Below are 14742 nucleotides of genomic sequence, written 5' to 3' on the forward strand. Positions count from 1 at the left end.
CATCCTTCAAATGTCATTTTCTTCCTCTGCTTTAAGTTGCTCTGGTCATCCTTATTCATTCCACACGCTTCCAGTCAGATCGAAGAATCAGATTTATGCATCTGTTCAGGAAATGAAGAAAACTAGACCTTCAGCAGTGGAATTAATGGATTGAACATTGGAAAGAAGTTAGATTTTGTTGTTGTGGACTTGAGGTAGATGAAGAGCTATTTTGGGAATTTAGCCTTGTGTTCCCTAGGGCAGCTGCAACAAATGGAGAGTCAGTGGTCATTTAGAGACAAATAACTTTCATGTTCTGCAGGCCCGTGGTTACTGAATTTGCACTAATGTACTGTGTTATTTTACTTGCAGCATCAGTACTGAATTTTTGGCACTCATGAAAAAGGTATCCAAATCTCCACTTGTGATGGATGTTCTCAACATTCAAGGTGTGCAGAGGTCATTAGAGAGACTGGCAGACTTGCTTGGGAAGATACAGAAGGCACTGGGAGAATACTTGGAAAGGGAGAGGTCCTCTTTCCCTCGGTAAGAAGTTGATTTTAGTTGATTCTTGAAGTAAGTAATTTGATATTTCTGTGCAAGAATTGATGCACTGTTCTGTAAAGCCTCTGCCAATTTTCATGTATTGCATATATATAAGATGTTATAACATAAATATTTGTTGTCTAAATACAGAATGCGGTTATAGCTGCTTCTCAGGAAGTGGGACTAAAACTTCCCTTACTTGCTCATCTGTGGCTGGTTGTAGGATTCAGATATTGCTTAAAGAACCGTTGCAGCTGGTTTCTGTAAACCTACAGTTTCTATTTAGAACTGCTTAATTCTGGTATTTGATTGAAGGAAGGTTTCTAAATTGTCAGAATCCAATATTTAAGTCATTGGTTCTGACTTACCTGTAGTCCTCAACTAGTTTGTCACTTAGCATGAGAGAGTAAGGGTGAGGCAGGTACTGAGTGGGACTTCTCCCTGCCTAATAGACTTAATTCAGTCCCAAGCTCTGCTGTGGATATTTCAGGGATGAGTAGGTAAAGAAAACTATCCACAGTATGGAGCATGTATACACTTTTGTATGGTACAGACCACATGAACTGAGACTTAATCTTAAAACTGAAGTATAACTTCTAGCAAATTTATGGTTTGTGCACTCTTGCAATGTTGGGGAAATGAGTGTCAATTACTCCTGTATAGTGGCCATCTATGAAGCATAAATAAATTAGAAGTGATAGTAGGAGTTCTGATATAGATCTAATTTTATGTAATTACTAGGTTTTATTTTGTTGGTGATGAAGACTTGCTTGAAATCATTGGAAACAGCAAAAATGTTGCTAAGCTGCAGAAACACTTCAAGAAGATGTTTGCTGGCGTTTCTAGCATTATTCTCAGTGAAGATAATTCTGTGGTTCTTGGGATATCCTCACGTGAAGGAGAGGAGGTACAGCTGCAGTGTTTCTTTTTAAATAAAATTCTGAAAGTAAGGGAATGCGGGCTGACTTAAACCTAATTCTTGCAGGTGCTGTTCAAAACACCTGTCTCCATCACAGAACATCCCAAGATCAATGAGTGGCTCACTCTTGTTGAAAAAGAAATGAGAGTGACCCTTGCTAAATTGCTTGCAGAATCTGTTACTGAAGTAGAAATCTTTGGAAAAGCAACTTCAATTGATCCAGCAGTCTACATCTCTTGGATTGACAAATACCAGGTATCAATATGGAACACCTAAGCATACTGCAGCTCGGTCACTTCGGTGAGGAAAACTATCTGATGAGGATTTTTGTTACACAGGCTCAGCTTGTTGTCCTGTCAGCCCAGATTGCGTGGTCTGAGAACGTAGAGTCAGCCCTCAACGGTATGGGTGGAGTTGGAGACAACAGTCCTCTCCACTCTGTGCTAGCTAATGTTGAGGTCACACTCAATGTCCTGGCAGACTCTGTGCTGATGGAGCAGCCACCTCTTCGCAGAAGGAAACTGGAGCACTTGGTGAGTAAAAACCTCCTTTCCTCTTCTGGGTTTGCAGGTAAGGATTTTTAAAGTTTAATGAAAAGACTGATTAATCTAAGACTTATTTTTCCTCTAGGAAAAAGTTTCATGCAATTTAAGCAACTACATCAAGATCCTGTAGGTGCTGGTAGTTTTTCACTCTGATCAGCTTAATGTGTGATAGTATATTATAGACCAGGTCACTGAATTGCCCTTCAAACTAGCTCTTCCAAATATGGAAGTTACTGATTTCTTCTTTCAAACATAAAATATCTCATTAAGCTGCTTATTATTGTAATTAGTATATGCTTTTGTTTGTAGATAAGGATGGGGGGGGGGGAGTTAAAATTGACCTGGGTTATTTCTGTAGACTTTGAGAGGAAAATATCTGCTCTGTTTTCGGAGTGCTTGTCTGTCTGTGTAGTTTCTAGCAAGTAAAATACCTAGTTCAGTAGTGTAATGGATTAAAAGACTAACCGGACCGGAGTGCTTTGCTGAAAGCTAGCGAAGTCCTTAACAAGAGCAGTCAACGTTGTTAGTTTTGTCTTTGTAACAACAGATGTTAAGGCAGGGACTGTTGGTAGATTGTGATTTCTAAGTGATGGCAATTTACTATGCTAATCTGAGAAGCTGTAGGTTTCCTGGCATTATTAGCAGAGGCTTGTATTGCTGTAGTCTAAGGAGTTACTTCATTCTCCAGATCACTGAGTTGGTGCACCAGCGAGATGTTACAAGATCACTGATCAAAAGTAAGATCGACAACTCCAAGTCCTTTGAGTGGCTCAGCCAAATGCGGTTCTACTTTGACCCAAAACAGACAGATGTGTTGCAACAGCTCTCCATTCAGATGGCAAATGCCAAATTCAACTATGGTTTTGAGTACCTTGGTGTTCAGGATAAGCTAGTACAGACTCCTCTTACTGACCGCTGCTACCTGACAATGACACAAGCCCTCGAGGCAAGACTTGGAGGATCACCATTTGGTAAGTTTGTACTGAAGTACAATAAAAACTTGAAACATGTATATAAACTCTTATCCTCTCTAATATATAGCTTTAACATAAACATGCAGAACAGTTTTAACTAAGATATTGAAGAACAAAACAGTCTTTTGGGGGAAGCTGTAACAGTTTTAGGTTTCGCTGAACCTTCTTGTTGGGGACCATCAGAATCAACATGCTGGCAGATTACATGGGTAGACAGTGGTACCTCAGATGATAAACACTAAAATACGTCTGTCCCACTTCAAAAATAGGTCCTGCTGGTACTGGTAAAACAGAATCTGTTAAGGCTCTTGGACATCAGCTTGGCCGCTTTGTGTTGGTTTTCAACTGTGATGAAACATTTGACTTCCAGGTAAGCTGTTTGATTTAAAAAAATGCAGTCTTTGCTAACAAGCAGTAGGAATCTCTTCAGAACTCTGAAACAGCCAGCAGTGTTTATTTTCAAGATGATTATAAGTCTTAACTGAGCCAATATCTGCATATCATATAGATGTTCTGTAACAAAAAATGCCTAAAGCAAAAGTGGGGCAGAACATTGCTGGGCGAGTTTTGTTTTTTTTCAGACCGGGTAGTTCTATAGCAGCAAATGGAGGGAAAGGAAGAGAAAGTACGGGGTGGGGGCTTAAGACTGGCTTTAGGAAAGTAACTTGAACTGTTTAGTTTGCATTGGTAGTACTGGTTTAATGGAGCACAGATGAGAGCGTGAGACTGCCGAAGTAGCTGTACTGTTACCAAAATATCCTTTGCGACATAACTGTGAAGTTTGCCTCAGCATGTGAAAGGTTCTTCAAAACTAAGAAAATTTACCTAAATATTTCAAAATCAATGATATCTTCAAACTGAGGACCAGATGAAATGCCTCTCTAAACTGTAACACAGCAAATGTCTCAAAACAAAAACCTCAGTCAGGTATATATATAAAAAACAATATAAAACATGGACAAGGAATCATGATACTTCATTGACTCTGCCAGGTTGCCCATTTGTTTTGGTTTTTTTTCTGTACAGCTATATTTTGATCAGACCAGGGGTCCATATAGTGAGCATTTGGCCTGTAGTGGTGAGTGTAAGAAAATACCTAGGGAGTAGTAAGATCACAGATAGTGCATGATACTCTTTCCTTGCCCCCAGTCCCCTTCATACCTCTGACAGTTGTGAGGATCAGGAGGTCCTGAGCTGAAATGGGTTACTTTATTCATGCTCCAGTGAACCTTTCTCTGGATACCTATTTCTTGTCTTAAATCCACATGCACACTTGCTTCTACAGCATTCTCTACTGCATAACTATGCACTTTATGAAGGAGTACCTTCTTTTGTCTTTTTCTAATGATTTCTTAGTTCTTGTAGTGGAAAAGGCAGTGAACAGTTGATTCCTATTCATCCTAAACCAGTGGCTTTTAGACCTCTATCATGTTCCCTCGTGCTGCCTTTTGCAGAATCCTACCCTAAAGGTTGTTCTTTAGATGGAAGCCTTATCATACTCTGGCAATCCAATTTGCTCTTCTGAAATGTTTTGTAATTCTAGTATCCTCCTTGTGATAAAGAACTAGAACTGCACCTGGCATTAATGGTATCAGCAAACAAAACATGCAGTGGACTTGACTGTTTTGTGAATACGCTGGAGTACAGTATGTAGTAATAGGAAGCTATGGTCATCTTCTATGATTCTATGAAGCAGTGAACATCTGAAAGTCAGTTAGAACCCTTTTATAACTACAAAGTTCTATAACTAGAAAGTACTACAAAGGTGGTAACCTACATATAAATGCAGCCCCTTCCTGTCTTGGATGCATTGTATAAAGTGCTCTTCTCTGCTCCGTTTGCCTACACATAGGCAAGAATGATCATGCAACTTCAGTGACTTTTCCCCTCTACGTGCAGGCAATGGGACGCATCTTTGTGGGACTTTGCCAAGTGGGTGCGTGGGGCTGCTTTGATGAGTTCAACAGACTGGAGGAGCGTATGCTGTCAGCCGTTTCTCAGCAAGTTCAGTGCATCCAGGAAGCTTTGCGAGAGCATTCCAACCCCAACTATGACAAGAGTATGTAATCGTTCATTCCTAATAGCGCTGTACAGCATCTGTAGTGCCTTTTTGCTGTTTTGTTGCTCAGTTACATTTCTCCCAAACAATCCAAGGATGAAGCCACTTTCTATCAAAAACTTGAAGTAACTTTCAGCTGGTAGAAATTTGCATTTGAGTATTTGATTTGCAGTACTAGAGGACCCACTGTCCATTACTGTAGGAAACTAAAATAGAATAAAGTATGACTTCTGTTATCGGGGTGATTGATCACTGACTCAGGTGTAACTAAATGCACTCTCCTTTCAGCTGCAACACCAATTACTTGTGAGCTGCTGAACAAACAAGTCAAAGTGAGCCCTGACATGGCTATCTTCATCACCATGAATCCTGGCTATGCAGGCAGATCAAATCTGCCTGACAATTTGAAGAAGTTGTTCCGTAGCTTGGCAATGACAAAACCAGACCGTCAGTTGATTGCCCAGGTCATGTTGTACTCCCAAGGCTTCCGTACAGCTGAAGTGCTTGCCAATAAGATAGTACCATTCTTCAAGTGAGTAGCAAGTTTGGCTCCAATCAGTAAAGATAGAGCTTGTTTTTCAAAGCTGTAATTTTCTTTGCAACTCAGTAAGCATGTTGTGCAGCAGTTGTTTCAAGCAATCATTTCAAGTAAACAGTGACATTTACCGAGTGTTATGTTGGTCCCTGTTGAGAATCAAATTGTATTTTGTCTGGTTTGCTTCTTAGGCTTTGTGATGAACAGCTGTCCTCTCAAAGTCACTATGATTTTGGCTTGAGAGCACTGAAGAGTGTGCTGGTTAGTGCAGGTAATGTGAAGAGGGAGAGGATTCAGAAGATAAAGCGGGAGAAAGAAGAGCGTGGTGAAGTTGTTGATGAGGGAGAAATCGCTGAGAACTTACCAGAACAAGAGGTAATGTGTGTGTGTGAACTCTTCACTTCTGTGATAAAGTACAGGATGCACACTGAACAAAGCAAATAACCCTGCAGTGTTTAACATTTAGGGTTAAGCCTTGCAAGCAAAGTAATGTTAGTTACAAAAGGTAGTAATTTGATAGCTTAGAAACACAAAGTTAAACATGTCTTAGGAGTCCCTGAATCACAGTGAAAGACTTGTTCTTACGAGGTGGTGCATTCATAACGCTTATTGCTGCTCAGTTCCTCAGCAGTTAATACCAAAAGCATAGTGAAGAGGCATAAAAAACTACAGCTGTATAAACTGAAAATAAATAGGAATTCATTGTGTAGTTTCAAAGTTGAAACCCCATCAGTGGTTGTTTTTACCAAGACCACCGTGGTCTGGTGCTTCATCAATAAAGTATTTAGCAAAGCATTCCTTGTCAAGCACATTTGGTAAAGCAAACTTAACAAAAAATCTTAACCAAAATGTGACTGTCTCTGCAGATCCTGATCCAAAGTGTATGTGAAACTATGGTACCAAAACTGGTTGCAGAAGACATTCCTTTGCTGTTCAGTCTCCTTTCTGATGTATTCCCTGGAGTACAGTATCATCGTGGGGAGATGACAGCCTTGCGAGAGGAGCTTAAGAAAGTGTGTCAGGAAATGTACCTTACCTATGGTGATGGAGAAGAAGTTGGTGGCATGTGGGTTGAAAAGGTAAAATATAAAACTGAAAATGTGGAATTGAAGTTTATGTATGAGACTAAACTTCATTTTTTATTATGAAAGGTGGAAAGCGCTTTCCTTTTTCTTGTCTTAAGCAAGCAATACATAGAAGCTTAGATTGACTACTGATGTTAAGACTTAGTTGGTACATCATTTCTTCTGTCACAGGTTCTTCAGCTGTATCAGATTACACAGATAAATCATGGATTGATGATGGTCGGTCCCTCTGGAAGTGGAAAGAGCATGGCTTGGAGAGTACTTCTGAAAGCCCTCGAACGGCTGGAGGGTGTGGAAGGTGTTGCTCATATTATAGATCCAAAAGCAATCAGTAAAGATCACCTCTATGGTACTTTAGATCCAAACACCAGAGAATGGACAGATGGCTTGTTTACACATGTCCTAAGAAAGTGAGTTTTTGATAGCACAAATTAAAAATGGCCAGTACATTTGTGCCATGAATAATCTGGCCTTACTGAGTCTTTGTTCTCTACTGCAATAAATATTTCCTTTAATGTAGAATCATAGACAATGTGAGAGGTGAACTACAAAAACGCCAGTGGATTATCTTTGATGGTGATGTAGACCCTGAATGGGTTGAGAACTTGAACTCTGTTTTGGATGACAACAAACTGCTGACTCTGCCAAATGGAGAACGTCTCAGCCTTCCGCCAAATGTAATGCTACATTTTTTACATGATGCATATGTGCTGTCCTGTAAACTTGTTGCTTTTATCTTAATCCATGCTAGTGCTGTCCTGCTTTCTCATCACAAGCAGAGTAATACTGATCTCACGTAGTGGCTTGCTAGAGTTAGGAGCTTTTGTGGAAAAAAACATTTCACGTTACACTTACTCTGACCCTGTAAGACAAACTTTGTGGATTATATAAAAGTCTAGGGTAAAAATCAATAACAATGAACTTATCTTAGGATAGTTTAATACTGCTGTTGATTATTCAAAGGCTAAATACAAATTATTTTAAAAGGTCTGGGTTTTGGAGGGAGTTTTTTTGTTTTGTTTTGCGTTCATTTGTTTTTACTTCAAACTCTTGTTTTAAATTTCTGCTCTTTAGGTGCGTATCATGTTTGAGGTACAGGATCTGAAATATGCCACCTTGGCTACTGTGTCAAGGTGTGGCATGGTCTGGTTCAGTGAAGATGTTCTCAGTACAGACATGATATTCAATAATTTCCTGGCCAGACTGAGAAGCATTCCTTTGGATGAAGGTGAGGAGGAAGCTCAGCGAAGGCGAAAGGGCAAAGAAGATGAAGGAGAAGAAGCAGCATCCCCAATGTTGCAGGTATAACTTAGATTACATTATGGGATAATGTAGTAAGAATGCTTGTGTCACAAGTAGCATCGTGTGCTTAGAATTTATGACAGCCTATGACAGAAAAGCTGGCTTCCTCTTTACATATTTTTTCTTTATTTTAAAGAATATTGAACTCTGAAGCATTTAAAACAAAATTATTTCCTGCTGCCTGGTAATCAAATGAGAAGCAAGTGCTTTCAGCAGTGTTTGTCTCCCCCAACAGATTCAGAGAGATGCTGCAACAATAATGCAGCCATATTTCACATCTAATGGCCTGGTAACTAAAGCACTTGAACATGCTTTCAAGTTGGAGCATATTATGGATCTCACCCGCTTGCGCTGTCTTGGTTCTCTGTTCTCCATGTTGCATCAAGCTTGCCGTAATGTAGCCCAGTACAATGCCAATCATCCAGACTTTCCAATGCAGATAGATCAACTAGAGCGTTACATCCAGGTAAATACAATATGCTGCTATAAGTGGCTGCTGTGTTTGACATGTCAATATAGCAGCTAGATTTGATTTACTGTTTATTAAGTTTTGTTCCATTACTCTAAAACCAATAGCTGCTTTTGCTGCTTCTTACAGAGGTACCTGGTCTATGCAATACTCTGGTCTCTTTCTGGAGACAGTCGTTTGAAAATGAGAGCAGAGCTGGGAGAATACATCAGGAGAATCACCACTGTGCCACTGCCAACTGCACCCAACATACCTATAATTGACTATGAGGTAAGCCTTTCTTATGCTAGAAGTATTGCTCTTTTGTGTTCTTAGAAGCTTGCTTTAGACTTTGGAGATGAAACTGGAACATAAAACACTAGACTATTTTAAATTTTACAGTTTTGCAGTTCAGTGATGAACAAGCTGCCTCTTTAAATAAACACATCACATTTGATGCTACAAACTATTGTATGGTTTAAAAAAAAATACTTTAACGAAGGTTGAGCTATATTCCTCTTCTAAATTGTCTGATCATGTTTTTGTGCCCCTAGGTGTCCATTACAGGTGAATGGGTGCCATGGCAATCCAAGGTTCCTCAAATTGAAGTTGAAACACACAAAGTTGCAGCTCCTGATGTTGTAGTACCAACCCTAGATACAGTTCGCCATGAAGCATTGCTGTATACTTGGCTGGCAGAACACAAACCTCTAGTACTGTGTGGTCCACCAGGTTCTGGAAAGACCATGACCCTCTTCAGTGCTCTCAGAGCTCTGCCTGATATGGAGGTACACAAGAGAGTGTGTGTGTATGCATGCATGCACGTATGTGTGAATTAGAGTAGTAACAAGTCTTTAGTCTTCTTAAAGGTTAAAGGAGTCTTGATTTAGCATGGAAATGATTTGCTAGCCAGAATTCGGTGATACCTCCACCTCAGTCAGTCATGTGTATACATAGCAAAAAAAAAAAAATTTATGTTGAGCAGAATCTAAATTTATGTCTCAAGATCCTTAACGTAAAAGCTACTTCCTTCCTTTGCCGCTTCAATAATACAGGAGCATTCCTCCATTTAGTATTTCAAAACCTGTGGTAATGTTTAGGAATAGCTCTTGTCCTTCAGTGTATTTAGGTGGAGTAACAGTTACATGAAGCTGTGATGTTCTAAGGACAAGGTTGGGCAGGAGGCACTGCTGTGTGGTAAATGGAGAACCTGCAGTGGGAAGCAAACAGTATACAGGCAGTAACCTGAAATATAGATGGTATATGTACTTCCACTGTAGAAAGCCAACACCTGTTTTCAGGACTCTTGATAAACCCTTTTTCAAACCTTAGTGTATGTTAACTATTTCTTTTCACTGTTTTCTTAAGGTGGTTGGACTCAACTTTTCTAGTGCTACTACTCCAGAACTGCTCTTGAAAACTTTTGATCACTACTGTGAGTACAGACGTACACCTAATGGAGTGGTGCTGGCTCCTGTTCAGTTAGGAAAGTGGCTGGTGCTGTTCTGTGATGAAATCAACTTGCCAGATATGGATAAGTATGGCACACAGAGAGTCATATCCTTCATTAGACAGGTTTGTTTTCCTTTGTAACCAACTATACCGTAGTTATTTTCAGGGAAATACAGTGTTCCACTGATTTTATTTTGCTTTTATTTCCAGATGGTGGAACATGGAGGATTCTATCGTACATCAGACCAGACATGGGTGAAACTGGAGAGAATTCAGTTTGTTGGTGCATGTAATCCACCTACTGATCCTGGAAGAAAACCTCTGTCACATAGGTAATTTATCTAGTAAACTGTATAGCAACAGAATAGGGGTCAAAATTGAAGCATTGGCTATGTGATCTGTTCTTAATACACTTTAACACCAGCTCTGCTGAAATCGTGTGCCTTGCTTTTAAACTAACTCCTAGTTGGTTCTTAACCTGACAGCCAACCAGTGGACTCACTGTTACACTTCTTGAATAACCTGTCTGAAATGCTGTGGATACTTCAGAATGCTTTTTGGTCCAAGTCACTAAGGAGCAATCAAACCAACTGCAGTTATTGCTGATAATTTTGAAACAAGCAGTTATTTAATTTTGACAAAAGATAATGGAAATAGTACAGGCTGTAATTTTACTCTCTGAACTGTGTAATATGCTAATCTTTCAGATTTTTACGACATGTTCCTGTGGTTTATGTGGACTATCCTGGACCAGCTTCACTTACTCAGATATATGGAACATTCAATCGTGCAATGCTAAGGTTGATCCCATCACTTCGCACATATGCAGAACCTCTCACTGCTGCTATGGTAGAATTCTACACAATGTCTCAGGTAACTTGTTAAATACAACCCCAAGCTCTAATCAGAAGTTTTCCTTTTATGCTGAATCATTTAACATGCATTGTTTGCCTTTCATATAGATAATACGTGTACAACTCAACTAATTACTTGAGTTCTGGTAAAAGCCACTGAATGATGCTAGCAAAGTGATATCTTGCAATGCCAAGGCCTGTAAAAAATATGGTGCAACTTTGGGATGAAGTAACTAATTAAGTTTAAATTTTTAGGAGAGATTCACTCAGGATACACAGCCACACTACATCTATTCACCACGTGAAATGACTCGATGGGTGAGAGGTATATTCGAAGCATTAAGACCACTAGAAACCTTACCAGTTGAAGGCCTTATCAGGATTTGGGCCCATGAAGCTTTACGTCTCTTCCAAGACAGGTAAAATCAACATGAGGTGGGGAGGAAAAAAAGAAGTTTCAAAATTAATTTTCCCCACTCCTTGTCAATTTTCATTAGAAGACCAAACTGAAGTGTGCTTCATGTTAAATAGCTGGAATACAAATGGTAATATTTCTCTACACTCTAACTTGATGCTCTTGGGAGTAGTATCTGTGCAAAGCAGAAACATACTTTAGTTGTAGCACTGCTATGTGCTGTGATTATATCCTCCCATTACAGAGGATTTGTGGTCACTGACTTGTTTCTTTATCCAGACTTGTAGAAGATGAGGAGAGACGCTGGACTGATGAGAACATTGATATGGTTGCTCTGAAACACTTCCCCAATATTGACAAAGAAAAAGCCATGAGCAGACCTATCTTATACAGCAACTGGCTGTCAAAGGCAAGTAAAAATTTGGGGGGGGGGGGGGGGGGGGGCGGGGAAATAGTTTGGGAGCAACTGAGTGATGCAGCTCTTATGACTATGTTAACATGATAATTGGTGCCCATCATTTTGTTAAACTGATCTCCAAGAAGTTCTTACCATGATTATCTGAAATGAACTCTACCACAAAGTTAACAGCTGTTATGCCAAGGATCCTATTGTAAGATCTACCGCAGTACTTAAAGGCAGCATTAAGTAGTATTTCTCAAGAACAGTATAACACTCCCAGAAAGTTGCTGACAGTTATTGCTTATGGAATCTCTTGGATAAGGTAGTGACCCTTGAACAATACTGATATTATAAATTTTATGGTGGACGGTTTCTTGCAATCTGGAGTGATCCAGCTGGGCAATCTGTAGAAATCCTGCTGGGCCAAGGCAAAAGTCCATCTAGCCTGCTACCCGTCTCTGTGACCAATAGCAAGTGGCTAGGAAAGGCTGTTTCAAATAAATTGGGGGAGTGAGGGAGGGGAGTCAGTCTGTCATGCTACTTCCCAGTCTTTTTGGTGACTGGCAGCACAGACTCAACCTATGGTAGGTTTGGTAGGTACAGTGTTTAAACCCCATGCCGCCGTCTGTGGCACTCTAGGCTGTGGACGTGTTCCTGTGCAAGTTAAATGAGTACAGCATTCTTAAGCTTTTGTAGAGGATTGCTACTTTAAGTATTCTAATAGTTCTGCTTTCATCTACTCATAAGTTGATCCCTAAGCAAAATTCCCTTAATCTTTAATTCCATACTGTATTGACTGGTTCTTTTAGGATTATATTCCAGTGGATCAAGAAGAATTAAGAGACTATGTGAAAGCTAGGCTTAAAGTCTTTTATGAAGAAGAACTTGATGTACCACTTGTTTTGTTCAATGAAGTCTTGGATCATGTGTTAAGAATTGACCGGTAAGTTGAGACTTCAGTTGCTGCTTGTATAAATAGTATTTAGAGACTTTTTCTAAAACGGAGTAGCCTGAGTACGGAGTAAATAAGAATGGAGCATGATCCCATTTTTGTCCATAGATGATATACTGCTGGCCTCCAGATAGCAGGATCCTATCTGGAAAGGTGTGTCAGTTTTGGTACTAACTTGAAGTTTAGGTGTTCAAGGAAAAGCTTTAGTAAGTTGATAACACTTACCAAACATACTTGGTTATGTTCTTTTTCAGAATCTTCCGTCAGCCACAGGGTCACTTGCTGCTTATTGGAGTCAGTGGAGCAGGGAAAACAACCCTCTCAAGATTTGTTGCCTGGATGAACGGTTTGAGTGTCTACCAAATTAAGGTTGGTATGCTAGTTTAACTTAAAAAAACCTGTTAGTCAAAACTCTTAATTTCTTAAATATTGACTGCTAAAATATGCCATTAAAAGCTAAACCGAAATGTTAATAACCAATGTTAAATCTTACTAGGTTCACAGAAAATATACAGGTGAAGATTTTGATGAAGACCTTAGGACAGTATTGAGACGTTCTGGCTGTAAAAATGAAAAAATAGCTTTTATAATGGATGAGTCAAATGTGTTGGATTCTGGATTCCTGGAGAGAATGAACACTCTCCTAGCCAATGGAGAGGTAAGAAGATACTAAATAAATACTTTAAGCACCTTTATAACTATAAGCTACAACAAAGCGATCTTTTGAATTAGGTTCCTGGTCTCTTTGAAGGAGATGAATATGCCACCCTCATGACTCAGTGTAAAGAAGGAGCACAGAAAGAAGGTTTAATGTTGGATTCACATGAGGAACTCTACAAATGGTTCACCAGCCAAGTTATTCGCAATCTCCACGTTGTGTTCACTATGAATCCATCTTCTGAGGGCCTGAAGGACAGGGCAGCTACCTCTCCTGCGCTCTTCAACAGGTAATTGCTGTATATTCCAACATGTATTACAAGTACTGTTAACAAAGGTACTTTTTGGGACGTCTTCACAAATGCTTTGTATTTCAGGTGTGTCTTGAACTGGTTTGGAGACTGGTCAACTGAGGCGCTGTACCAAGTTGGCAAAGAGTTCACAAGCAAAATGGATCTTGAGAAACCAAATTATATTGTGCCTGATTACATGCCAGTTGTGTATGATAAGCTACCACAACCACCATCGCACAGGGAAGCTATTGTTAATAGTTGTGTGTTTGTTCATCAGACGCTTCATCAGGTATGTTATTATTACACTGCTTAACTTACACTGATCTCTAGGCCACAGCATCATGCATTGGTTTCCTAAAAAGTATGATCTTTGGCATCCAAATAGATATAAAAACAATGCATAATCTACAACTTTTTCTTCCCTAAAGGCTAATGCTCGTCTGGCAAAACGAGGAGGCAGAACCATGGCAATCACACCACGCCACTATTTAGACTTCATCAACCATTATGCCAACTTGTTCAATGAAAAACGAAGTGAATTGGAGGAACAGCAAATGCATTTGAATGTTGGTCTTAGAAAAATCAAGGAAACAGTTGATCAGGTACTTATCTTTAAAATTTTGCCCTCTATAAGGCCAGAGTGATTAAATATATCTCTGCGCTTAATATGAATTCTCTCTCCCATCTTACAATCTATCTTAGGTGGAAGAATTGCGGCGTGACCTAAGAATAAAGAGTCAGGAACTGGAAGTGAAGAATGCAGCAGCCAATGACAAGTTGAAAAAGATGGTGAAAGATCAGCAGGAAGCTGAGAAGAAAAAGGTAAAAATCTTTGTTAAATCTCTGTGCATAGTAAATATTTTTATTTATGAAACAGAGCCTGCAGAGCAAACACTGGAAGAAGTTCCAACTTCTAAAAAGCAGTATTTTGTCTGTGAAATTTCCTTCTAGGTCATGAGCCAGGAGATTCAGGAACAGCTGCACAAGCAGCAGGAGGTCATTGCAGACAAGCAGATGAGTGTGAAAGAAGATCTTGACAAGGTGGAGCCTGCTGTCATTGAAGCTCAGAATGGTATGTGAAGAGATCACACTATAGTCTTGGATCTAAAACTGAAGTCTATGGGAATGTGTTTTGGTGTGGTCTGAGTTGGTCCTGTTGAACAAAAGTGTAGGCTCTTAGCATGGAGCTAAACAGTGTTGAAGAAATTCCTAGTCTTTGAGCTGTGATTTTGTGCTGTTTGTAGTACTGATCTGATACTTGATACTCCTTTTATGGCTTGTGGCTTAGTTTCTGGCAGACCAGCTCTAGTTATTTATTCAGTCTATG

At 39.6% G+C, this 14742-nt stretch overlaps 1 protein-coding gene across 2 annotated transcripts in view; it reads left to right on the forward strand.

Moving 5' to 3' along the window:
- DYNC1H1 (dynein cytoplasmic 1 heavy chain 1) overlaps nucleotides 1-14742 on the forward strand; it is a 46788-nt gene that overhangs the window by 15561 nt on the left and 16485 nt on the right. For both annotated transcript variants that reach the window (XR_008234569.1, XM_052783191.1), the window contains exons 23-51: nucleotides 352-525; nucleotides 1267-1432; nucleotides 1511-1699; nucleotides 1783-1977; nucleotides 2678-2960; nucleotides 3233-3333; nucleotides 4863-5022; nucleotides 5311-5554; nucleotides 5749-5932; nucleotides 6424-6636; nucleotides 6814-7052; nucleotides 7163-7319; nucleotides 7717-7944; nucleotides 8180-8410; nucleotides 8543-8683; nucleotides 8947-9180; nucleotides 9761-9967; nucleotides 10055-10176; nucleotides 10552-10717; nucleotides 10954-11117; nucleotides 11393-11522; nucleotides 12323-12456; nucleotides 12720-12834; nucleotides 12962-13123; nucleotides 13198-13412; nucleotides 13500-13704; nucleotides 13844-14017; nucleotides 14118-14237; nucleotides 14367-14487. Coding sequence is in view for 1 of the 2 variants with exons in the window: in XM_052783191.1 (XP_052639151.1) it covers nucleotides 352-525; nucleotides 1267-1432; nucleotides 1511-1699; nucleotides 1783-1977; nucleotides 2678-2960; nucleotides 3233-3333; nucleotides 4863-5022; nucleotides 5311-5554; nucleotides 5749-5932; nucleotides 6424-6636; nucleotides 6814-7052; nucleotides 7163-7319; nucleotides 7717-7944; nucleotides 8180-8410; nucleotides 8543-8683; nucleotides 8947-9180; nucleotides 9761-9967; nucleotides 10055-10176; nucleotides 10552-10717; nucleotides 10954-11117; nucleotides 11393-11522; nucleotides 12323-12456; nucleotides 12720-12834; nucleotides 12962-13123; nucleotides 13198-13412; nucleotides 13500-13704; nucleotides 13844-14017; nucleotides 14118-14237; nucleotides 14367-14487 (5174 nt within the window). In the remaining variant the exon portion in view is untranslated. The remainder of the gene's footprint in view (nucleotides 1-351; nucleotides 526-1266; nucleotides 1433-1510; nucleotides 1700-1782; nucleotides 1978-2677; nucleotides 2961-3232; nucleotides 3334-4862; nucleotides 5023-5310; nucleotides 5555-5748; nucleotides 5933-6423; nucleotides 6637-6813; nucleotides 7053-7162; nucleotides 7320-7716; nucleotides 7945-8179; nucleotides 8411-8542; nucleotides 8684-8946; nucleotides 9181-9760; nucleotides 9968-10054; nucleotides 10177-10551; nucleotides 10718-10953; nucleotides 11118-11392; nucleotides 11523-12322; nucleotides 12457-12719; nucleotides 12835-12961; nucleotides 13124-13197; nucleotides 13413-13499; nucleotides 13705-13843; nucleotides 14018-14117; nucleotides 14238-14366; nucleotides 14488-14742) is intronic.

This window comes from Harpia harpyja, chromosome 3 (genome assembly GCF_026419915.1).
Source record: "Harpia harpyja isolate bHarHar1 chromosome 3, bHarHar1 primary haplotype, whole genome shotgun sequence".
NCBI lineage: Eukaryota > Metazoa > Chordata > Aves > Accipitriformes > Accipitridae > Harpia > Harpia harpyja.